General features: G+C 37.6%; 1 protein-coding gene across 17 annotated transcripts in view; it reads right to left on the bottom strand.

Moving 5' to 3' along the window:
• bco2b (beta-carotene oxygenase 2b) overlaps positions 1–27251 on the bottom strand; it is a 179610-nt gene that overhangs the window by 14362 nt on the left and 137997 nt on the right. For 13 of the 17 annotated variants that reach the window (XM_051931819.1, XM_051931817.1, XM_051931822.1 and 10 more), the window contains exons 7-11: positions 23945–24105; positions 15041–15208; positions 12293–12430; positions 9025–9207; positions 5878–5988 (exon numbers count right to left, since the gene is read on the bottom strand). In XM_051931819.1, coding sequence (XP_051787779.1) covers positions 5878–5988; positions 9025–9207; positions 12293–12430; positions 15041–15208; positions 23945–24105 — 761 coding nt within the window. The remainder of the gene's footprint in view (positions 1–5877; positions 5989–9024; positions 9208–12292; positions 12431–15040; positions 15209–23944; positions 24106–27251) is intronic. The other 4 variants (XM_051931815.1, XM_051931813.1, XM_051931814.1 and 1 more) reach the window with 4 other exon arrangements.

Raw genomic sequence — 27251 nt, 5'->3', positions numbered from 1 at the left:
CTAAAGTGAGAGCTGCTGTTGACATAGTTGCACCTGGAAAGACAGTTACAAAATCTTCTAGTATTGTTATACCATGGAAGACCCAAAGAGTGTCTGATTTAAACAGAGCATGCCGTAGAGCTGAGCGTAAATGGAGGAAAACTAAACTAACTATCCACTATGAAATATTAAAAGTTAAAATAACAGAATACAATAACACAGTCCGTCTTGAGAGGACAGGCGCTGTTATTTCTCTAAGATTATAAATAACAATGCTAGTAATCCCAGAGTCTTATTCTCGACGATTGATCGTCTGTTAAACCCAGGTAACTCAAAGGAATGACTCCTACGTACTTCCAGTAAAACCTGTGAGGCTATTGCTATATTTTTCAATCAAAAAATTAATGATATTAGAAATAACATAGTATATCTCCCCAACACTAAGGATCCTCCTAAACCCCAGTATTCTGTTATAAACAAATTAAACTCTTTCACTAGGATAGACTTACCTGATTTACATAAAATAATTTCTCAACTGAAACCCTCCACCTGCGTCCTTGACCCAATACCAACAAATTTTTTCAAAGAAGTATCGGGCGTGCTAATTGATAATATTCTTGACATAGTAAATTCCTCATTAGATACGTGGGTCTTCCCAGACTATCTTAAGATTGCTGTAGTTAAAACCCCACTTAAGAAAAATAATGTCGACCCCTCGGCTCTTGAAAATTTTAGACCCATCTCTAACCTGCCTTTCTTAAGTAAAATTCTAGAGAAGGCAGTCATTACGCAGTTAAATGACCACCTCAATAAACATGCTATTCTTGATAAATTTCTGTTAGGTTTTAGAACAAATCATAGCACAGAAACTGCACTTGTTAAAGTAGTAAATGACTTGCGGGTAAATGCAGACAGAGGCCATTTATCTGTTCTCATCCTTTTAGATCTGAGTGCCGCATTTGACACCATTAATCATAATCATAATGGGCCTCTCTGGCAGTGTCTTAAATTGGTTTGAATCCTACCTGGCAGGGAGAAAATTCTTTGTTAGTTGTGGTAATTACAACTCAAAGACACATGATATCCTATATGGTGTTCCACATGGCTCTATCCTGGGTCCGCTGCTCTTCTCAATCTACATGCTTCCATTACGTCAGATTATCTCAGGGCACAACGTGAGCTACCACAGCTATGCTGATGACACACAGCTGTATTTATCAATAGCTCCTGATGACCCCGATTCTCTTGATTCATTAACACAATGTCTAACTTGCATCTCAGAATGGATGAATAGTAACTTTCTCAAGTTAAATAAAGAGAAAACTGAAATCTTAGTAATTGGCAATAATGGATACAATGAGGCTATTAGAAATAAACTGGATACATTAGGATTAAAAGTCAAGATGGAGGTAAAAAGCTTAGGGGTAACTGTTGACTGTAATCTAAATTTTAAATCGCATATTAATCAGATCACTAGGACAGCATTTTTTCACTTAAGAAACATAGCAAAAGTTAGACCTCTTATATCATTGAAAGATGCTGAGAAATTAGTTCACGCTTTTGTTTTCAGTCGACTAGATTACTGTAACGCACTCTTCTCAGGACTACCCAAAAAAGACATAAATCGTTTGCAACTAGTGCAGAATGCAGCTGCTAGAATCCTAACCAGGAAAAGAAAATCTGAGCACATTTCTCCAGTTTTGATGTCACTACACTGGTTACCTGTGTCATTCAGAATTGACTTTAAAATTCTGCTTATGGTTTATAAAGCCTTAAATAATCTCGCCCCATCTTATATATCAGAATGTCTGACACCTTATATTCCAAATCGTAACCTCAGATCCTCAACTGAGTGTCTCCTTAGAATTCCAAGAGCAAAACTTAAAAGAAGTGGTGAGGTGGCCTTCTGCTGTTATGCACCTAAAATCTGGAATAGCCTGCCAATAGGAATTCGCCAGGCTAATACAGTGGAGCACTTTAAAAAAACTGCTGAAAACACATTATTTTAACATGGCCTTCTCATAACTTCACTGTAATTTAAATCCTGATACTCTGTATATCCAATTAATTATAATAACTATTCATGGTGGCTCTAAAATCTGTACTAACCCCTACTCTCTCTTCTGTTTCCTTTTCCGGTGTCCTTTTGGTGGTGGCTTGCGATACCACCATCTACTCAAAGCACCATGATGTTCCAACAATGATGGATGGATTAAAAGCCAGAAGTCTGTATGACCATCAGCATCAAGTGACTCTGTGAGAATCCTAACTACAAAGAGGACTATTTCATTTAAATTAGGTAGAATGCCCAGAGGGGACTGGGTGGTCTCGTGGCCTGGAACCCCTGCAGATTTTATTTTTTTCTCCAGCCGTCTGGACTTTTTTTTTTTTTTTTTTCTGTCCACCCTGGCCATCGGATCTTACTCCTTTTCTATGCTAACTAATGTTGTCTTATTTTAATTTCTTATTTTGTCTTTTATTTTTCTTTTCTTCATTATGTAAAGCACTTTGAGCTACTTTTTGTATGAAAATGTGCTATATAAATAAATGTTGTTGTTGTTGTTGTAGAGGAACCAAGTGAATAACAATGGTACAGAGATCAACTTATACTTGAATGAGTTGGAATGAAATGGCATGCTTCTTACAACATGTTATTCACATGGGTATGGTTGTTGGTTGCCTTCATTTTCTTAAGCCGCCCATCTCACCCATGTTCAGGGGGGAAACAAGTGTATGGCAGGGTAACAAAATTAGGCAATATACACCAAGAATGAATGCATAGCAAAATCATGGATTACTAACAACATAGCATGTTCAACAGTGTTTTCAATTTAAAAGATAACAAAAACAGAAGTAGGAAAACTGCCACCTTCTAATTCAGCCAACTACAGGCCAACCTCATGATGGGAACTGTATGACAGTTCCTATAGGTGTAACATCTCTGAAGAACATGATCACAGCAGGTGGGCACCAGTGATAATTTCATAATGAAAACGAGAACTAGAAATATTGTTTTTCGTTTTATAAGAACAAGAACTGAAATTAAGGCAAACAGAGAAACTAAAACTAAATAAAAATAAAATTAGTAATATATAAACAAACTAAAACGGGAATGAAAATTGAGTAAAGACGAAAAAAAACAGCAGTAGCATTTTTGTTTAATCCGGTTCAGTCGTGCAGAGGGGTTATTTGTCGCCCTGTGCATTCAGTTATGTTGCGCTGTGCACTGTGTGGTGATCTTGTAAGTTGGGCTTACTATAGTCACGTGGCACAACTTCCATAAAGGACCGTTGTTTGTTTGTTGAGCACATTTGGTTTGTTGGGTTGAAGAAGTAAGCATGTGTGGTTGACAATGGCGAGTTTTGCACAGATGTTTGCGGGCAGAAAGTGAGAAAGTAACGTGTGTAAATACTTTAATTACAGTGCAGATGATAATAAAAGCAAATGTAGCGTGCAAGAAGAAGAAAAGAGTCTTGGAGTTTCAGTGCAGGACCAGCTGGATAAGTACTTACTGGAAGTCGGTGTGATGCATGCAATTGGCGCGTGCCTGTTGCTGTCTCTCTGTATGTCACCAGTATAATGTTTGCACACGCTTTTATTTTACTCCCTGACTTTCCACAGTCTGGCCAATATCTTTAATGAATGTGTGTGGCATATCTAGTCTTGCTAATCTGACAAAACCACAGTGAAAAGGTACAAGGTGAGGCAGACAGCACCATGGCTCACTGAAGGGAGCGCATATGAGCTCAACAGGTGCTTGTTGCTGTTGTTCTTCTACACAGAGGCTCTAGGCACCAATAATTTAGCGATATCAGAAAGTCAAGTACACTGCAGTGGTCCGTTTATTTTTATTTTTTGTTCCGACTGACTGCCAAATTGGATGATTAAGACTTTTAAAACGAAAAGAAATTAAGTAGGACATTTACAAGAAAGTGGTGGAGGTTTTCATAGAGAAGGAAAGGCGCATGAACTTCATTTACAAATAAATGAAGTTCATGCGCCATAAATGTTTTTCAGTTTTATAAAGACTAAGAAAAAAATAACCCACTATTTAAAAACTATATTTTGACCTTAAATAAAATATTCTTTTGTTTTTCTTGTTATCCTTTTGTTGAATTGTCTGGAGTAAAATTGATTAAAACATCAGAATTAAAAGCTTTTAAAAACAACTAAATAGTTCAACTAAGGTCAAAATTGAAATTAATTTTTTTTATACACCACTCTATGCTTTCATTTGTGTTGAATGAGTATGAATTGCGAAATTGCAACGGCAAATTTAGAACACATGGAGGGTGCAGAGCAAATGCATCTCTCCCGCCATTATAAATGTAATGTTCTTTCTTAGCCAAATATGTACCTTACCTATGTGTGTGTAAAGAATGCTGATGAGATATGAATCATAACCAGTAGCCATTGTGCATGCTGCCAATTAAATAGTGAATAAGCAACTCTTTTGGGTTCATATATTTGTAAATCTGACTCTGAAGAGGTCCGTGCCTCACCAGTCATGAACCGCACCACACGTCACTGCTTCAGTAGTGGCAGCAGAAATTGTCAACATACAGTCTGCTGGTGCCAGTGGCCGAGGACCTCATCTGTGCCCCTGCATTACAGGCGCTTGTCAAGCTAATATTTTCACAGTGTGACTATCTGTGCAATGGATGTCGTTGCAACATGAACAAATCTCTCGAAATGTGTGCTTGTTTAAATCTTAAGAGCAACGTGCTTGCACAGACTGGTGTCTTGGGTTGAAACATTTGATCTTGCTGACTATACTCATTAGGCCAGTTAATCTGTTTGATCATTGATAGTCAAGCTGTGTTTAATGGCATTATGAACTGTGAGTGTATTTTGTTGACTGAAACATAACTTGCATTGAAATATGTGTAGGCTAGCATTTGTGGTCTTAGAACAGAAAAAAAAACTAAAATTGTAATAATATTATGTAAAAAAGCCAGAACTAAATAAAATAAAAACAAAAATTTTAAACACAGAACTAAATAAGAATAAAAATCGTTGACTCCACTGAAAACTAGAACGAAATAAAATAAAAATTAATTTTATAAAATAAAAACGAAAACTACAATTAATATCAGAACTGAAATATCACTGGAAAGTAGCAAAACAGAAAGGGTAGATTGTTATGAGAACTGGCAGTGACTGCTGTTGCTAATTGGGCTAGAATGATTGCCTGTTGGCACTGTAGCAGGAGTACAATGGAACAGAATAATCACAATCACATATTTGGAATCAGTAGGATTTGAGGAATACCTTTCCTGAAACCACTGCAAAGAACTCTCTATACTCCAATCTCCAATGATAGGAGACAGTAGTTATTAACACTTAAAATGTCTTTGTGTCCAATATGACCTGTTTTGTGTTTGAAATCAGTAAAAGCACCCTACGTGTTTTCTGTGGAGGATGAAATGTTGTGACTTTTCCAACATTTCCCCAGATTAATAAACAGTAAAAAGAGTTAAATATCTCATAATTTGTACAGCTTCTAAAAATCTTTACCTTGCAATGTTATTTGGGTCAGTTTTGACACAACATTGCCTTTAAAAGATTTTTCACTCTATCTATCTATCTATTTTTATTGTGTTTTACACTCCATTTACAGTAGGTTTCTGTCTGTTTACATAGTTTAAAAATATTGTAAATATAATCTGTTTTAAAATTTGGGATCATCACTACTACAGGTTAAAATGATAAAAAATCTGAAATTCAGGATACATAAAAAGGTGTGTCAGAATCTGGTCAAAAAAGACCTGAAACACACTGGATTGAGTCATCAGTTGAAGACGCAATGCCGGTTAACTTATGATGGACAAATACCACTTGATGCTGTGAAATGATAACTGAACAATATATCAAGAATGTTCTCCAAATTGCCATTACCAGATCAGGTGTCAGTACAGCAGACAAGATGATCCCGTCGTCTTCTTCTGTGCTATTTGGGACAGGAAGGAAAACTGGCTCAGAGGGGAAAAATCCAATTTGTCTCCAGATCTGAAGTGTGACAACAATAGCAAAATCAATGGAGATCTTCTAAAGGACAAATTTTCATGGTGATTATAGTCATTAACAAAGCAATATTATTTAATTCTTTATGTAATTTTATTAAACTAAATATTGTATAAAAATAAATATATTACCTTTAATTACTTTTACATTGGAGACTGTACACAGAGTTCAAGTTTATGTTGTGGAGTTTTTCAGAAGCAAATGTAATAATAATATGTTAACGTCAGTCTTTTATTAAATGATTTGCTTACTTTCTCCCCTAACTTTTATCAATTAAGAATCAGGCAATAGGCATCCAAGTCTCATTGTTACGTGACTTGACCACAAATTTAATGTAAAAGAATTTATAACTTGGCTTTACTGTAACTGAAAAAAGGATTACATGCCTTTTTGACTAACACTATAGAACAGGTTGATTAGCACATGCAAGTAAGAATTTTATCATACTCTGTACATGTGACAATAATGGCCCTATAAACCTATAAGCTTTTCATAAGTTAAGCAAATCTGTTAAGGTTACAGTAACAACTCATACAAAACACATGTGAAAAGCACCAATGCAAATTCAAATCTGAGGCCTTTCTACTGCCTTTTCCATCTGAGTTCTCTTTGTTATATTGATTTGTTTTAACATTAGCTTTGAAGTTTATAACAAACACAGTCAATGTGCTATTAAAAAAGCCAATGAGCATCTGAAAATGCAGTTGTAGACCATCATTCAGTTCTTGAAGAAGGACCCAGTGAAGTTACTGGCAATGGGCAGGCAGGAGGTGACATATTTAGATGTCTCAGTCCAGAGTATCCAAGAAGTGCCCTATGTGGTTAAGGTCAGCAACATGGCATGTTACTGATGCAGCCATTGTGTCTCCTGACAATTTTAGCAGCGGCCTATGTGGCAGATCTGAAAAAAACTCAGATGGACCAGTCTGATGTGTTGGTCTTACTCTTGTGTGGTAAGTTGAAGTTTATCTGTCCAGTAGGTCAGGATAAACACAGCAGCTTAATTCATAATAACTGGCAATGTTAGCACATTGCTTTTGGCAAGTTGGAGTAATTCACCGTCCAAAGCTGTATTGCTTTTTAGTGGGCTAAAACAAATTGACAACATGTTTGTTAAAGAACACATGCTCATATAATTAAATGTTGTGTTTCTTTCTTCTAACGGTTTGCCATATTGGAACATATCTCCAAGGTTTCAAATTATAGAATGTCTGTGCAAGGTTAGTGTATTGTTCCTCTGTAAATATGGATTTTTCTTCAGGTACTCCAGTTTTTTCAGACATTTCAACCATACATCTCTATGTTAACCCAATGTGATTGAGTGTATGGGTTTGTGTGTCCTATATTGGTTTGGCTCTCTGTTCATAATGGTCCCTGAAATGGATTATTATCATTCAAAAATCAATAGATTAATCGATATAATTTCCACAATTCTACCTTTAAGTTTCTATTTTAGACAAAGATGTACATGGTTTTGTCTGTATCAAATTGATTCAGCAGAATTATCACTTCATTGGTTTTCCCACAAAAATAAATACTGACAGATTATAAATTGGTTCAGTTTATTACTAATATGATCAACCCATACCATATTGAACACTATGAGCACTTATCTCTAAAGCTGGTTGGACTACACTGTTTGTTTGTTTGTTTTTTTACCTTATCTTCAGGATTCTGCTGCATATCTACACAGCAGTGAAACTTTCAAAATACTTGGTTATACTACTTAAACCTTATTAAGCTTATGCCAAAAGCAAAATCTTCTGGAAGTAAATGTTCTCACTTGTCAGGATTGAGCAAAAATAATGAATTTTTACATAATGCATTTATTATTTTTGTTTTTATTTTGGTGATGTGATATCTTTACAATTTTGTGAATATTTCTCTTTTCCATTGTTTGTTTGTTTTTCATGAGCACTGCCATTTTGTGTGTTTGCTTTCATTGGTGTTGCCATTTTAGATCTCTGGGCTGTTATGATATTGTATGGTGGCCAGGAATGTGATGCACACACCATGCAACCTATGGTATTATAGCAATCATGTTATAAAAAGCAGCTGCATGTATTTAACAGCATTTGAGCTTTGTAAAAATTTAATACACATGATTTTGCTAAAAAAACATTGCTTGTGAGCACTCTTTTCGCTAAAAAAATCCTAAAAAAAATTAAAAAAAAAAAAAAAAAAAAAAAATCCTGGTTTTGACATTTTTTTTTTTTGGTCTTGAAAGTAAGTGATGTCTCTTATAATAGATGGTCACCCTCTTGTCCTAACTGTGTTTTGACCTTGGCTATGTTTGACTATTTTATGCACAAGTAAGTTTCTATGATCTCTAAACTAAAGTGTCTGTGAGTTTTATACTGTTTGGAAATGTCAATTTATTTTTAGTCTACACTTTAATGTTAAAAGTAACAGAAAGGCCTTGATAAAAAGCCCCAATACTTTTCTTACACACACAGACAGATTATACTCAAAAAATATATGCATTTATTTAATAAATGGGAGGGTAAACATGAGGAAAGCAAACACAATATGACCAGGAAGGGATCAGATACAACACTCTAAAGGACATTTTTTTACTGAACCATACATTATGTGTACCACAGTTTTCCCACAACAGGCTCAAGACAATGGTGATTCTACTTGAAATGCATTAGACTTGAATAAATGGTAATATATCTATGCAATACAAATGAACATCTGTTCCATTGATAATTATAATTTAATGTGTTTCTAATATACGAATGCATTAGGAATAGAAAACAAACAATGGTTCAGATCATGGTGGTGTATTCTGTCAGAATTTCTCCGGAATATCATCATTAAACTGTACAGAATTCTGTCAGTTTATTTAACAATGAAGAGTTGTGAGGGAGAGTCATAAAGGGGAAATGTTGACTTATGTTAGAGTTAGAATGCTTTTTTGTGTTTTGTAAATTTGTTAATACAACCTCTACATCTGTTGTGCATGGTCCAACAAGAAGACATGGAGCTTAGGGGTAGATTATTTAATGAAAAAAATACCTTGAATTTTTTGGTCTCCAGATCCATTTTAATCAGTGAGTCACCAAATACATGTAAGAAACCACATCCATAGAAATAACGGTACTTCTTAGTATTGAACTGTGCATAGTTGATTTGTGGAAATTCTAAACCACCTACTTCTAACAAATCATTGTCATGCAAATTTTCATGAGTGCAGAACACCTAAATTGACAGACAAAACAGGTCTAGTTAGTTAAACTTAGTTGTAATACATATTCATGAAAATGCAGAGGAAAATTCTGTATTACAAGTCATCTTGTTACTTTGAAATATGTTCTTATGCACATAATAAATTAACTAGTGATAGTATTCTTTGTGAAATGTTCTATGTAAAATGAATACTCAATGATTAAAATAGATAGATACTTTATTAATCCCAAGGGGAAATTCACATTCTCCAGCAGCAGCATACTGATACAAAAAACAATATTAAATTAAAGATTGATAATAATGCAGGTAAAAACAGACAATAACTTTGTATAATGTTAACGTTTACCCCCCCGGGTGGAATTGAAGAGTTGCATAGTTTGGGGGAGGAACGATCTTCTCAGTCTGTCAGTGGAGCAGGACAGTGACAGCAGTCTGTCGCTGAAGCTGCTCTTCTGTCTGGAGATGACACTGTTTAGTGGATGCAGCGGATTCTCCATAATTGATGGGAGCCTGCTTAGGGCCGTCGCTCTGCCACAGATGTTAAACTGTCCAGCTCCATGCCAACGATAGAGCCTGCCTTCCTCACCAGTTTGTCCAGGCGTGAGGCGTCTTTCTTCTTAATGCTGCCTCCCCAGCACACCACTGCGTAGAAGAGGTTTGCTCGCCACAACCGTCTGATAGAACATCTGCAGCATCTTATTGCAGATATTGAAGGACACCAGCCTTCTAAGGAAGTATAACCAGCTCTGTCCTTTCTTACACAGAGCATCAGTATTGGCAGTCCAGTCAAATTTATCATCCAGCTGCACTCCCAGGTATTTATAGGTCTGCACCATCTGCACACAGTCACCTCTGATGATCACGGGGTCCATGAGGGGTCTGGGCCTCCTAAAATCCACCACCAGTTCCTTGGTTTTGCTGGTGTTCAGGTGTAGGTGGTTTGAGTCGCACCATTTAACAAAGTCATTGATTAGGTCCCTATTCTCCTCCTCCTGCCCACTCCTGATGCAGCCCACGATAGCAGTGTCGTCAGCGAACTTTTGCACGTGGCAGAACTCCGAGTTGTATTGGAAGTCCGATGTATATAGGCTGAACAGGACCGGAGAAAGTACAGTCCCCTGTGGCGCTCCTGTGTTGCTGACCACAATGTTAGACGTGCAGTTCCCAAGACGCACATACTGAGGTCTGTCTTTAAGATAGTCCACAATCCATGCCACCAGGTATGAATCTACTCCCATCTCTGTCAGCTTGTCCCTAAGAAGCAGAGGTTGGATTGTGTTGAAGGCGCTAGACAAGTCTAGAAACATAATTCTTACAGCACCACTGCCTCTGTCCAAGTGTGAGAGGAATCAGTGTAGCATATAGATGATGGCATCCACTGCTCCCACCTTCTCCTGATATGCAAACTGCAGAGGGTCGAGGGCATGTTGAACCTGTGGCCTCAGGTGGTGAAGCAGCAGCCTCTCCATGGTCTTCATCACATGTGATGTCAGAGCAACAGGCCAGAAGTCATTCAGCTCACTAGGACATGATACCTTTGGGACTGGGGTGATGCAAGATGTTTTCCAAAGCCTCGGGACTCTCCCCTGTTCCAGGCTCAGGTTGAAGATGCGCTGTAGAGGACCCCCCAGCTCCGATGCCCAGACCTTCAGCAGTCGTGGCAATACTCCATCTGGACCCGCTGCTTTGCTGGCACGAAGTCTCCTCAGCTCTCTGCTCACCTGCGCTGTTGTAATTATGGGTGGGGATGTCTCTCCTATGCTGGTATCAGCAGAAGGATGTGTGGAGGGTGCAGTACTCCGAGGTGAGAATGAGAGTGGGTTAGGGTGGTCAAACCTGTTAAAGAAGTTGTTCATTTGGTTTGCTCTCTTCACCTCTCTCTCAATGTGGCACCCTGCTTCGAGCAGCAGCCAGTGATGATCTTCATCCCATCCCACACTTCCTTCATGCTGTTATTCTGCAACTTCTGCTCCATTAAATTACCTGATTTTAATTTAAAATTTACCTGAATAAAATATGTCTAAAGACTATTGACATTGATAAAAACAAGGGTTTATTTTAGCCATGAGGCATAACTAATTAGACTCCTCTATGTAACAGAACTTTTACTGTAATCTCCATCATTATTTTATAAGAAGTACCACCAATATGAAGTGACTTTACTGAAGACTGACAAAGAAAAGGAAATTTCCAAGGTGAGGGTGGTTTGTAGTGGGTCAAACCTCAACTGTGGAAGTAACCAGCAGTAGATTATCAATGAGACAATGTTAAAGGTAAAAGAAGAGAATACTATGTAAAAAGTTTATATTGAAAAAAAGAGTGTTTGAGATTAAAGATATAATTGCTTATAAAAATGAAGTAGGAATGGAAAGCACAGCTGAGAAAAGTTTTAATTGAACAGTTTTGTAGTTTAAACTGTTTCCTTTTCTAAACTTTCACCATGAAATAAAGGAAGTTCCAAAATTCTAGGCTTGGCTTAGGATTTGTGCACACTTAAGAAAATGTTGGATTTAAGGTTGTTAAAGTTAAATTCACAAAGCCATTCATTACAGAAGCACATGATTAGCTTCATTTCTCATGTCCTTGCAAGTTACTGATAAATGGACCCTCACAATTAGAATTCTGCTACACTAGATTATACTGGTTCTCTTTATTAATTCTTATCCTTGCAGAGAAGTAGCAGTGGGACTGGATCACAGATCAAGAAGCTTTAATTAAAATGCTTCCTAAGAGTGCTATTTTAACATTATACATAGTTATTGTCTGTTTTTCACCTGCATTATTATCATTCTTTAATTTAATATTATTTATTGTATCAGTATGCTGCTGCTGAAGAATGTGAATTTCCCATTGGGATTAATAAAGTATCTATCTATCTATCTATCTATCTATCTATCTATCTATCTATCTATCTATCTATCTATCTATCTATCTATCTATCTATCTATCTATCTATCTATCTATCTATCTATCTATCTATCTATCTATCTAAAGGTAAGTCATTCAATATAACCAAGATATAATCAAATAGTGACTATAATATTTATCAGTAAAAATCAACTCTCATTTTATTTTTATTTTATTGCTTTGTTTTTACCTTATTTTCTTCTTTCTTTACAGCAGTAGCAGAGCTGTAGGTCAGTGTGTTCAGATTCTGAGCAAATGGCGTGTTATGATCCATCATCAGGGGCAAGACAAATCTACGTGGATATGGTCTTGAGCGCATATTGTATATCTTTAATTACAAAACATATTCTTTGTTAATGGTTATTTGGTATGTTAACATGCAGTACATATAAAACATGCTATTTAGATTAAAATGAGCACACTAACTTGTTTCCTTGAGGAGTGATAATCAAACTCCATCCAGTGGCTGCAGGTTTTAAGCATATTACTTTCCCTTTTAAGTTTGGCTTAATTAACTAAATTTTTAAGATGATTTATTCACTTTGTACAGAAATATAACAAGTAATTTTGTGTATTTACTTACAGGACAGACATTTTTCCTGATTTTGTGTAAGATTTTAATGTTTCATCTGCTTGCTGTTTAGCACATAACTGGAAATGGCACAGAAATAACTGCTCTTTTATAGCATACATGGTTTTTTGACCATCTATCTGTTTTTAGTGAGCTACCATTTGAACACAATTAAATGTAGAAATTCAACTTAAATGAATTATAGCATTAAAGTCTACAGAATAATATAAATAATCTAAATTCAATAAGTAACAAACATACACTACAGTGTCTTTGACCTAAGAATGATAGCACAAAAAACACAGCTAATAACACAGGGCACTGATTAAAGACAAGGAATAAGTTACAGGTTATGAAACCAACTGGAATATTCACATGTAGCCACAAGGGTTTCCCAGAAGTGGGTTTTAGAACCACTGTCCTGGAATGATACATGACAAAGCACCATGATTACTGAAGTTCTGCACACACAAGCTTAATGTATTGCCTATTTAGGCATATTTTCAATATAGAAAAAGAAAAAGAACAGGTGGCGCAGTTAGGAGGCACGGGTTCGCTTCCCAGGTCCTTCCTGCGTGGAGTTTGAATGTTCTCCCCGTGTCTGTGTGGGTTTCCTCCGGGTACTCTGGTTTCCTCCCACAGTCCAAAGACATGCAGGGTAGGTGCACTGGCAATTCTAAATTGTCCCTAGTGTGTGCATGGTGTGTGTGTGTGTGCCCTGTGGTGGGCTGGCGCCCTGCCCGGGATTGGTTCCCTGCCTTGCGCCCTGTGTTGGCTGGGATTGGCTCCAGCAGGCCCCTGTGACCCTGTGTTTGGATTCAGCGGGTTGGAAAATGGATGGAAAAAGAACATTTTGAAATGAAAGAACACTTTTAGATTTAAAAGTATGTATACTACATACACATAAACCTACATGCACATGGGAAAAATAAGAAAATATTAACTCCATACTAAAAAAAATGGTATTCATAGAAACTATATGTTGGGGTGTGTAGCCTCATTAGGTGTGTGACTGAAAATAAAAAATAGGTTAAATACTGTAGAAGGGGACAGAAGGAACAGGGATAAGGGAAACTAAAACAGTGAAAGGCCACAACAGGTACAAAATGCAACCACTGCAGATGATGGAATGAAAAAGATTAGCTGGTGATGTAGTGCTGGAAAAATGTGTCTTAAACCTGACAGGAAACTTAGATTCTACTGTTTTTGTTTAAAGATGCCCTTGAAGCCTTTTGATAGAGCACAAACAGAAAGGTCTTTAATGTTAACGGCTCAAATGTACTCCTTGAAACAACTGTCACTGTTTCACCCATGAAGATATTTGGACACTTTTTTGCGAGAAATGCGGTAAATAAGATTTTTTTTTGACTGGCAGGAGACTTTTTAGGCAATATGATGTTTCCTAGAAGAACAAGATATGCATGTGTTGTTGGTGACATATTGTAAGTAATACAGTGTCACTGTGACTGCAGAAACTTTACAGAGGGTGTCTGCTTTGTGAAGTGAGCCAGAGACAAAACCTTTAGGTAAATTAGGTGGTTGACAGAAAGAAATCATAGGTTGACTAGAAAATAGGGCTCCAGTGGAAGGATCTGTCTATAAAATGGGAAATTTAATTTAAAGATCTGAGGGAGAAATGGAGTATTAGGGTGGAAAGGTAGCCTTTAGTTTCTAGTAAAGAAAACTTGACAAGATTGGTTCTATGAAAAGGAATAACATCTTCTATTGCCTGATTTCACAAATATGCAGGTACAGTAATGTATTCCTTTGGTGTCAATATTAATTTGTGTTTTGTTTGTTCTTCTTAGCTGTATTTATAAGCTCAGTTTCACACTTTAGCAAAACCTTCTGTCTGAAATACCTGAATACATGCAAATAATGATTTATTGCATTATTTTATCATTAGCTTCTCTGTGTATGCATGTTAAAGTAAAAAATAACAATAGGGCTTATATCTACTATCTGTAGTAGTTTTGAAAAATGTGAAAAGCCTGCCAAAAAACACAGTCCTTGCAGTGGCAGCAACACCTTTTTTACTTTTCTGAACATTTTTGTAAGCAGGAAAGTTTGCATCTTTTTCTAAAGATTGAGGCAGGGACAGTGAAAGTCAAGGTGGCCTGGAGTTTCCCAGGAGTTAGTCCTTCACAGACATGCATAAAAATATGTAAATTAAAATAGAAGAGGCTTTGAGTGTTAATATGAGATACTGTAGGCAGATTTTTTTTCAAGGACGAATATAGATACAATTATTAAAAGATATTGATTAAAGTAAAGAATGTGAAGAATCACATAGAAGTTGTTACATAAAGCCCATAGTTTATCAGTATGGTCAGACATGTAAAGCTTAACATTATCATCACCTGTTACCTCATCTAATTCTTTTCCTGATTTGCGCAGATTCTGAATTTTGTAAATCTCAAAAGCATCCCCACAATCTGAACAACACAGGTCAAGTACAATAAAGCCTTCATCCTCAAATGCATTGATCTGGTGAAAGAAGCTGAAGGGCTTTGTATGATACTTAACAGGGCTTGCCTGCAAAATAAGAGAAAAAAAACATATTGTCATACAACATCAGATTGTATAGAATAAAGTCTGTCATCAGAAGTTACAGATTGCACTAAATACTATATTAATATACAAAGAAACAATACTCCCATTATTATGGCATGCCTATATGAAGAGATATTATTGATATAATTTTTCAAGTGTTATGCAATATAACTGACTTTGGTGTCTTATTTTAGAAACCTTCAGAAAACAAAATTTGTTTCTGGGACAAAACCCTCACACTAAAACCAAAAGGCACTGTGAATTGCTCCACAATTATAAGAAGAGCAGATGACTCAGATTTCCAGCCCACTTTAAATTAAATTTGAGTTAACTGTAAGCAGGTAAACATATCAGGAACCTGCTGCAAGATACCATGGGGTATCAAGTTGTAAGCTTTCCTCAGCTTCAAACAACACATATACAGTGGGTACGGAAAGTATTCAGAACCCCTTCAATTTTTCACTCTTTGTCATATTGCAGCCATTTGCTAAAATCATTTAAATTAATTTTTTCCCTCATTAATGTACACACAGCACCCCATATTGACAGACAAAAAAAAGAATTTTTGAAATTGTTGCAGATTTATTAAAAAAGAAAAACTGAAATATCATATGGTCCTAAGTATTCAGACCCTTTGCTCAGTATTTAGTAGAAGCACCCTTTTGAGCTAATACAGCCATGAGTCTTCTTGGGAAAGATGCAACAAGTTTTTCGCACCTGGATTTGGGGATCCTCTGCCATTCCTCCTTGCAGATCCTCTCCAGTTCTGTCAGGTTGGATGGTAAACGTTGGTGGACAGCCATTTTTAGGTCTCTCCAGAGATGCTCAATTGGGTTTAAGTCAGGGCTCTGGCTGGGCCATTCAAGAACAGTCACAGAGTTGTTGTGAAGCCACTCGTTCGTTATTTTAGCTGTGTGCTTAGGGTCATTGTCTTGTTGGAAGGTAAACCTTCGGCCCAGTCTGAGGTCCTTAGCACTCTGGAGAAGGTTTTTGTCCAGGATATCCCTGTACTTGGCCGCATTCATCTTTCCCTCGATTGCAACCAGTTGTCCTGTCCCTGCAGGTGAAAAACACCCCCACAGCATGATGCTGCCACCGCCATGCTTCACTGTGTGGACTGTATTGGACAAGTGATGAGCAGTGCCTGGTTGTACGTACAGTATGTAGATATTGTTCGGCTTTAAAGTTTAAGTCGGAGACTTGTAGATTGTCTAATTTGTGTTGCATATCAGCGAGAATTTGTTTTTTGGGGAAAGTGAAATCGACAAACACTACAGACAAAATATCCGAATCTACAATAATCTGTTCGCGTTCGCATCATTCAATGCTCAAAACATAGGGGGGGGGTGGGTTGTATAGTTTAATCATTGTTTATATGTCCTTCTTAAGTTGGCATATGCTGGGTTTATGTCCAAGTGTCTGTTGATGGCGTTTTCATTTGATAGCCAAGACTCGGCCAACTCTCTGGCGCTTTTTGTACTGGCCTTAAATGTTCCTGTACACGTGTTGAGATTTTTTTTGGAACATCGCAACGCCGTCAGAAGAAAGGACGCACTATCTTTGATATATGCACATACTAAATCGACAGGACACACATTCAACTGGGACAACATAAAAGTAAAATTTAAGGCCAGTACAAAAAGCGCCAGAGAGTTGGCCGAGTCTTGGCTATCAAATGAAGTCACCGCTACCCACCCCCCCCCATTCCCCCCCCCATACTGAATGTGTTGCTATATATTGCCTTTGATTCTTGTAAGTCTAAGCATTATCCTCTGATGAAGACCCCTGATAGGGGTTGAAAGCTCAGGAATAAAACTATTTTATGATACATGATTCGTTTTTTCTCCCTTCGTGGATCTCCAACTGCAAATATGCAAACCGTATCACAGACCTTCTCTTCCATATATATATATATATATATATATATATCAAATCAATGTCAACCTTTTGTAGGGTCTGTCCCTGAGACTTATTAATTGTCATTGTGAAGCAGAGCCTTAGTGGAAATTGGAGGCGTTTGAATTGAAATGGGAGATCAGAGGGTATAACAGGGATGCGAGGAATAAAAACTCTCACCCCTGAGCCACCGCCAGTAAAAATAGTTGCCTGAATGAGGTTCTTTTGCAGACACGTGACCTGAAGTCTCGTGCCGTCACAAAGTTTCAGTGGCTGTACGCAAATCCACAATCGGTTTCATAATGTTTTCGTACCTTATCAATTGTGTAATGTGTTTTTTGAACAGGTTTGATTCATTGAAGTGAGCACTCCTGCTGCATTCAGTCACTTCACGTGAGCCGATCTCTTGTGTGATGTTGCGATGTCCAGGGGTTTATTTAATGTTAGCTAAGACCCGGCAGTTAAAAGTTTCTCGCTACAGCAATTTTAACTCTGTCATAAAGTGATCCAAACTGTCGTTTATACTTCGTGTCTTCTCATTAAACTTGTATCTCATGAATATGGCATTGCAAACGGCAGCGGGTCAGTTCACGTGCTTACATGGGAGGCGTGATGACGCGATATATTCTGATATATATCAAAATACCCGCGCTTCGCAGCGGCGAAGTACTGCTTTAAAATTTTTATTAAGAAGAAAAGTAAACCTTTTTAAACTGAGGGAAAAAGAATCAACAATTATTTCTTAAGGATCTCTTTGTATACCATGTTGTCAGTTCGCCCTTCCGGTTCTAAAATGACCAAGCTGTGTGCTGAGCTTACTCTTGAGCATGAAATCCAACGTGGTTTGTGCCGTTCAGAATGAAAACAGTTTGCATTCACCTTTTTAATAAAAGGCGAGCTTTTAAGTCTGAGAAATCACCCTGTAAATGCACACATTTAATTGCACATGTGTTAATATGTATGCTTACACAGTATTAAAAGACACTCAACAACGGAGACTTATTAATTGTCATTGCTAAGCAGAGCCTTAGTGGAAATTGGAGGCGTTTGAATTGAAATGGGAGATCAGAGGGTATAACGGGGATGCAAGGAATAAAAACTCTCTCCCCTGAGCCACCGCCAGTAAAAATAGTTGCCTGAATGAGGTTCTTTTGCAGACACGTGACCTGAAGTTTCGTGCCGTCACAAAGTTTCAGTGGCTGTACGCAAATCCACAATCGGTTTCATATTGTTTTCGTACCTTATCAATTGTGAAATGTGTTTTTTGAACAGGTTTGATTCATTGAAGTGATCACTCCTGCTGCGTTCAGTCACTTCACGTGAGCCGCTCTCTTGTGTGATGTTGCAATGTCCACGGGTTTATTTAATGTTAGCTAAGACCTGGCAGTTAAAAGTTTCTCGCTACAGCAATTTTAACTCTGTCACAAAGTGATCCAAACTGTCGTTTATACCTCGTGTCTTCTCATTAACCTTGTATCTCGCGAATATACGCATTGCAAACGGCAGCGGGTCAGTTCACGTGCTTACATGGGAGGCGTGATGACGCCATATATTTTGATATATATCAAAATACCCGCGCTTCGCAGCGGCAAGGACTGCTTTAAAATTTTTATTAAGAAGAAAAGTAAACCTTTTTAAACTGAGGGAAAATGAATCAATAATTATTTGTTAAGGATCCCTTTGTATACCATGATGTCAGTTCACCCTTCCGGTTGTAATATGACCAAGCTGTGTGCTGAGCTTACTCCTGAGCATGAAATCTAACGTGGTTTGTGCCCTTCAGTATGAAAACAGTTTGCATTCACCTTTTTAATAAAAGGCGAGCTTTTAAGCCTGAGAAATCACCCCGTAAATGCACACGTTTAATTGCACATGTGTTAATATGTATGCTTACACAGTATTAAAAGACACTCAAAAATTAACGTCATTTACCTTCGTTCCCGCGTTTTGACTCGTGCTGTAAATCTCTTCCTTGTTTTTAGTTCACGTGATTACGTAGGAGGCGTGATGACGTGATACGTGACTCCGCCTCCTCCATTAGAGTATATGGACAAAAAACAGGTTCCAGTTATGACCATTACGTGTAGAATTTCGAAATGAAACCTGCCTAACTTTTGTAAGTAAGCTGTAAGGAATGAGCCTGCCAAATTTCAGCCTTCTACCTACACGGGAAGTTGGAGAATTAGTGATGAGTCAGTCAGTGAGGGCTTTGCCTTTTATTAGTATAGATATACACATACATACATACATATACACACATACATGCACTTACAATAACATAGAAATCAATATAAACAACATTAACATCATTATCATATGAGAATATGAAGTAATATATAAGAAGCACATTTCATATAAATATAAATTATTAAACAGTAAAATCTTCTTCTATAATTTGCTACCGTGGCTATTCGTTTGTCTGTCCAGGATTTTAAATCACCTGTAGCTCGCAAACCGTTTCACGTATTGACTTGAAATCTGGTACACATATAGTACGTCACGTCTGCTATCCGCTTTATGGGTGATGATTGTGTTACTCTTTTAATCTTTATTTTATTTTATTGTAGAATCAACTCCTATCTGCGCACACCAGGGCGGCTGTGGGCAGATGCGTATGGTGTATTCACTCCATGTTATCGTGCATTGCGCTGTCACTAGTATTTTGATAAAAGAATTTGAACAACATATAAGAAGCGTATAAATTATTAAACAGTAAAACATTAACATTTAAGAAGTAAAGTTACATTGAGTACTACTGCAGTGCCTTCGGGTATACCTCATTTTTTCTTTGCCCATTACATGCTTAAATTTATACATTTTTTGGTGTACCTACCGGAGAACACGCGACATATAACCGACCGTGGGAGAAGCATGGATTTTAAACACGCGTTGAGTTCATCTGCTGGTCTCCCTCGTGGAATAACTGGTAATGTTTGACTAAAATCTACAGCGAGTAAAACGACATTACCTCCTTTTTTTTTTTTTACGATCTCTGAGATCTTGCTTTTTTCGGTTCAAGGCTTCATAAGCTCTTTTATGTTCCATGGTGTACTTATCCCAAACCATCATCTTTGAATGTTGCAAGACTTTCGCTTTGTATGTAGATCGACGTGCCCTCTTTTAATTGCGAGAAGCAGATATATATAGCCAAATTCTCGCGCTTCGTTGCGGCGAAGTACTGCCTTTAATTCTTTATTAAGAAGAAAAGAAAACCTTTTTAAACGGATCGAAAATATACCAATAACAATTTGTTAAGGATCTGTTTTTTTGTGAAGCTCCCTTTTCACAGCTGTCGCGCTACGGCGTGTGTTTCGTTTATTTGACAGTATGTAGATCTTGGTAATTACATTCATGGCATTCGTTTTCTGAATCACAATCTGATTGTATGGGTGGTTACCTGCCAGGTCACGCTTGTGGTTTGTCAGCAAGTAGCCTTACGTCTACCACGTGCCCTCTTTCTGTTCCCAGAAGCAGATCATAGAATGGTTGTAATAGTTTACTTTCAAATAATGCAAAGAGTATGCGACATGTGTTTCTCCCTAATTCTGGGCTCATCAGGCGTACACACTCACTGCATCCCCTCTCGGGAATCGAATCTCTATCGTCAGCGCCAGAGGTGAAGCCCCTAACGTTGCGCTACGGCGTGTGGTTCGTTTATACCTCGTGTCTTCTCATTAAACTTTTATCTCGCGAATATGTTATTGCAATCCGCAGTGGGAGCGTTTCTATAAACTTAATTTAAACTTACGTTTTACACCGTGGTTTTTTCCCTTATGAAGATGCTTGTATGCTTCACTCGCTCGCTTCTTATTGTTTTGCTCCCTTCTCAATTGTTTAATGAATTTTTTGTTCTTCGCGGTTTGCGGCTCTTCCTTCATTTCTCCCTACTGCGTTCTTTAATCTCGCAAATATGTTATTGCAATCCGCAGCGGGAGCGTTTCTATAAACTTAATTGAAACTTACGTTTTACACCATGCTTTGTTTCCCTTATGAAGATGCTTGTATGGTTCACTCGCTCGCTTCTTATTGTTTCGCTCCCTTCTCAATTGTTTAATGAATTTTTTGTTCTTCGCTGTTTGCGGCGCCAGAGTTGAAGCCCCTAACGTTGCGGTCAGCAAGTCGGCTAACATCCGCCATGTGCCGTCTTTCAGTTGCGAGAAGCAGATCATAGAATGGTTTTAATAGTTTACTTTCAAATAATGCAAAGAGTATGCGACACGTGTTTCTCCCTAATTCTGGACTCATCAGGCATACACACTCACTGCATCCGCTCTCGGGAATCGAATCTCGAACGTCAGCGCCAGAGGTGAAGCCCCTAACGTTGCGCTACGGCGTGTGGTTCGTTTATACCTCGTGTCTTCTCATTAAACTTTTATCTCGCGAATATGTTATTGCAATCCGCAGTGGGAGCGTTTCTATAAACTTAATTTAAACTTACGTTTTACACCGTGCTTTTTTCCCTTATGAAGATGCTTGTATGCTTCACTCGCTCGCTTCTTATTGTTTCGCTCCCTTCTCAATTGTTTAATGAATTTTTTGTTCTTCGCTGTTTGCGGCTCATCCTTCATTTCTCCCTACTGCGTTCTTTTATCTCGCGAATATGTTATTGCAATCTGCAGCGGGAGCGTTTCTATAAACTTAATTTAAACTTACGTTTTACACCGTGCTTTATGTTTCCCTTATGAAGATGCTTGTATGCTTTACTCGCTCGCTTCTTATTGTTTCGCTCCCTTCTCAATTGTTTAATGAATTTTTTGTTCTTCGCTGTTTGCGGCTCCTCCTTCATTCCTCCCTACTGTGTTCACAGTTTTTTCACGTGATTACGTGGGAGGCGTGATGACGTGACACTCAACTCCTCCTCCCACGGCCATTGAGCTGCCGTCCATTACAGTATATTGTGAAAAAAGAGGTTCCAGTTATGACCATTATGCATTGAATTTCGAAATGAAACCTGCCTAACTTTTGTAAGTAAGCTGTAAGGAATCAGCCTGCCAAATTTCAGCCTTCCACCTACACGGGAAGTTGCAGAATTAGTGATGAGTCAGTCAGTCAGTCAGTCAGTCAGTCAGTGAGGGCTTTGCCTTTTATTAATTAGTATAGATCAAGCAAAACTTGGAAGGGAACAAATGCAAGGTCTCATTGATCACGTTCAAAATTCAAATATCAATAGTTCCGACAAATTCAAAGTAGGTAAAGCAGTAATATTACCATCATTATATCAAGGTAGTCCAAGAGCATTGCAACAGTTATATCATGAGGCAATGGCAATATCCCAAACTATTGGTCGGCCAGATTTAGTTATTGCAATGACTTGCAATCCACAGTGGCCAGAAATTTGTCGATTCTTGAGAACAATACCACTGGTAACTTCGGCTCTGGATATTCATACTGTAAGTTGACAGTTTTATCAGAAAGTCTTGGTTTTATTGAAAGAACTCGAAACGGTGTTCGGTCAAATCAGAGCATACATTTACATGATCAAATTTCAAAAATGGCTATTTATTGGTTACTTTGCAAAATAAATTAATTACTGATGATGTAGCTCGGTTTGTCTGTGCTGAAATTCCAAACAGAGAATCCTATCATGAATTATGGTGCAAAGTCATTAAACACATGTCTCACAGACCTCATTTAAAAGATTCAGCATACATCCGCTTACCCATACGCAAGTGGCAGAGCTGCGAAGTGGCTGGCAAACGAAACGAGCAAGGAGCAGAGCCCCCTAGTATTTGAAAAATTACTAAAAGATAAGTAGAAGCAACACAGTTTTGAGAACAATAAATACATCACTAGTTTTTTCATACATACTACAGTAGAGATGGCATGATAGTGCATTGGTTTGCACCTCTCTTTTAAAGATCCATGACCCTGTGTTAAATTTCAGCCTGGTCACGGTCTGTACTGTCACTGTCTTGAGTTTTACTTTTCTATATCTATATCTGTGTAAGATTTTTCCTTAAGTACTCTGAGATTGGCACACATCCTAAACTTGGTTTGTGATTCTGAATTAGTTTGTTGTGTGAATGATCCCAGCAAATGTCTTGCATCTTATCAATGATTCCTGTCTAAATGTGTTTAAAAATGGTTGGACATGCACTTGCAACAACAACTTTTATATTGGATGAAGAAACTGACATTCTCAAAATCACCTTCCTTACCATGTGACCTATCAAGTTATTTTTAAAACATGTTGATGACACTGTAATGGTCACACATTATCCAAAAAAAAAAAAAACAAAAACACATGAACAACATAAGCAATTGTACTACCTTATTACTCAAGCAAAACCTTAACTGAACTGCTTATTAATATAATATCCCAACTGTGATAAGCTTCTGAGAGAGATAACATTTTCAAAGGTGCATTACTCATGAACAAAGTGGTGCAGTCTCTAAGCATCCAACATTGCAACCAATAAGGCTTTTCAGCCTCTCACGTAACTGATTTTTAAATTAATATTTACAAGATTGCTAGCATGTTACTACTACTAATTACAAGTCCATAAAAAGTCTGTATAAGAGAGAGAGAGAGACTTTTGTTTCTTTTTTGTGAGAGAGACTTTTGTTTCTTTTTTGTCTTTTTTTTCTTTGTATTTTTATTTTTCCTTTGCTCTCGTTGCAAGTCATTTGAAGAAAATGGTTGTATCTGGTATGTTATTATAACATGTTTGATCTGTTGAATGCCACTGCAATGTTCTGGTTTTGTAAAATAAAATACAGTGAAAAAGATAGTAGGGTAGGGAAGAAGGAGTGGTGTAAGGCTGTGATATTATTACAACTTTATAATATTTTAATTAGATACTCAAAACCTCCCCCTCTTACCTGTCCTGTGTGTTTGTCCACAACGTGAATAACTGTGTCATGGCCCGCCTCCCATGTAATCCCTTCGAAAAGTCCCTTTCCTTGAATTTTTGATGTCAGCATCTTCAGCAAATTTAACTTTATTGGTTGTTCAATGAACACAATAAAATTTTCCGTCATACCTACAAGAGAAAGCTTTGCAAATATACAGTGCACAACAAATGTTTTTGAGCCATAAATATGATGTTACAGTTTTTTTCACTTTTTTGTCACTTATATCAGTATATAGAAGCATATATATACTGTATTGCAAGTTCATGTGTACCTTTAGTGCTTTTCTTTTTGAAAATAAAGTTATTTCACTTATAAAGATTTTTGCCTACCTGTGTGTGCACAATCCAAGGTACAGTATATATACTGTATATATATAGCTGTGTGGAAGTAAATATTGTGAAAAAATTTGTTTTGGTCACTGTATCTGAACATTTGTAAATCTGATCTTTATTTTAATGCTGTTAGCTTAATGAGGTGATCCAATCTAGTTAAACATATTGAAAGATTGTACTTTTAATTACATACACTCAAAAACAATCGATAGAAATAAAAGTCCTTCAAAAGAAAAAAATTGCACTTTTCCCTACAATACCCGAGGATGTTTCCTTTAACAGAAACAACTTCACAAAAACTTTATTACTCATATATCCTGATATTGTTTATCTAGAAACGATACTGCCCATACCTCCATACAGATCTGATGTTTGAGGGCTTTCTAACATGCTTATACTGCTTCAAGTCCCCTTATTTCAAATTAATTTAGATCTTGACTTTGATCTAATATAATACTGTGGTACCAATTTGCAAGATGGAGCCCACAGGTGGATAATACCATATGTTAACCTACACTCTCACTCCAACTCTAAATATATATATATGTGTGTCCCAGATCAACACAATAGAAACATAATTTGTCTTTGACTCAGTGTTGTTTTTCTTGAAGGCTAACAGGAGCTTTACTCAGCTCTGTGGACTCTGAAACTTTTTTTTTATCATGCAGACACCGTAAAGACAGGGTTTTTGACTTGTGTCATAACTTTTGCTCTGTTAACCTTGTGTGTATTTTTTGTGCCACATCTATAATAGTATCTAGTATGTCTTTGATTTCAAGCGACAAACCATTTTTAAACAAGGTGTTAATTTTAACTTGTACACAGATGACACTTTAATTAGTTGTGTTAGTGAATTAAAGGAGTGGATGAATGAGAACCCCTTGTCTTTAAACACCGATAAAACAGAGATGTTAATTATTGGAGGGAATGATGCTGATCGCAAAAATATTTTATCAACATTTAACTCAGTTGCATCAGAATTAATTTTACTGAATCACCCGCAATCTAGGAGTTATCTTTGACTCTAGCATTTTATTTAAAGCACACATTTCAAAGTTGTCTAAATCACGTTTCTTCCATCTTAAAAATGTTGGGAAATTAAGGCATTTTCTAAACAAGCGGGATTCTGAGTAATTAATTCATGCATTTATTTCTAGTAGGATTGACTACTGCAATTCGGTGTTCAATGGATGTTCAAACTGTTCTTTGTACAGCTTCCAGTTATTCTAAAATGCTGCTGCAAGAATTAGTAGAAGAACAAGAAAATACGAACACATAACTTCAGTTCTTAATTCCTTACACTTGCTTCTGGCTATGTATAGGGCAGCTTTCAAAATTCTCCTTTTAACATATAAAGCCTTAAATGGTCAAAGTCTGGCTTACTTGTCTGAACTTATCATGACTTACAAACCAGAATGTACATTAAGACCTCAGGATGATGGTCTGCTTATAATTCCAAGGATTAATAAAATAACAGTGGGAAGTCGTACTTCTAGTTACTGGGCTCCTAAATTGTGGAATGGTCTGCATGCTACTATATTGTCCTCACAGGTGGGGCAGTGGTAGTGCTGCTGCTTTGCAGTAAGGAGACTGTGGAAAATTGTGGGTTTACTTCCCGGTTCCTCCCTGTGTGGATAGCGCTTTGAGTATGAGAAAAGCGCTATATAAATGTAATGAATTATTATTATATTAGATGCCCCTTCGGTCTCAGCTTTCAAACCCCGGCTGAAGACTCACTACTTCAGTTTAGTATATCCTGAATAAAGCAGCTGATTAACTGTACCCTGCATCTCTGTTGTTAGTCAATAGCACTAAAACATAATTAATATGATAGTTATAATTTGTTACTAACCCTCACCTATTCTGTTTCTCTTCTCTGTACTCAAATATGGCATTTGGCGGCACTGCCCACCTGCCAAGTTGTTCTCCCTGCCTAAGGTAAAGTCATCTGTGATGGAGGATCGCAGGAATCATCGGGTAGAGGGGTCATTCCATCAGACTGGCTGGCCCAGTGCTAGCTTAGCTGTGGAATGGCCAATAGGGGAAGGAAGCTAGATGGCTGAGGTCTCCAGGACTCTAAACAAAACTGAATCCTATTATGTGATATCATCTACTGTTGAATTCTGATCTGTACTTGTAATATTTATATTCCACTTGTGATATATGGCCGTCAGTTTGTCCCGGCCAATACCCCCAAGTCGCCAGATGGAGCCATCCCTGCAACATGGAGGGGCCCTGAATTCCAGCAGGGCATCATGGAACTTGGAGTCTTGCATCACAGCCCTGCTGGATACCGTGGGGTCCGCAAGGGGATGCTGCAGGGAGGCTCAAGGACTTATATTTGCACTATAACCCGGAAGTATGCCGTAGTCACAGGGACAGAGGAAATGACGTACTTCTGGACTGAAGAAAAAGAGGAGTTTTCACCTGACCCGGAAGTGCTGGGGAATTACATGGACTGGGGAATCAGAAGCACTTCTGGGTTAAGATATATAAAAGGACTCTGGGAAAACCCAGCAGTGAGCCGAGTTGGTAGGATGGGTGACTGAGCTGCTGGGAGTAGGAGGATTGTGTATTGTAACTGATTATTGATTTGTTTATGAGTATTGTGGAGTGGAGGGTGCTTTGTGCACTATATTATTATAATAAAAATAATTATTGGACTTTTATCTGGTGTCTGACGTCTGGTCTGAGGGTTCAAGGGGACGACAGCGCCCCCTATCTGTCACACACTATATTGTATTGAGGATTACTTGTGTTCTGTTCTGTGTATTGAATTGTATTTACCTCCTTTTTTTTGACACCCACTGCACGCCCAACCTACAGTGGAACCTCAGTTCACGACCATAATTCGTTCCAAACCTCTGGTCATAAACCGAATTGGTCGTGAACCGAAGCAATTTCCCCCATAGGATTGTATGTAAATACAATTAATCCGTTCC

The sequence above is a fragment of the Erpetoichthys calabaricus genome, chromosome 9 (assembly GCF_900747795.2).
Source record: "Erpetoichthys calabaricus chromosome 9, fErpCal1.3, whole genome shotgun sequence".
In the NCBI taxonomy this organism is placed as follows: domain Eukaryota; kingdom Metazoa; phylum Chordata; class Cladistia; order Polypteriformes; family Polypteridae; genus Erpetoichthys; species Erpetoichthys calabaricus.
Note: the sequence above shows the minus strand (reverse complement) of the source record. Positions and strands in the feature narration are given on the sequence as shown.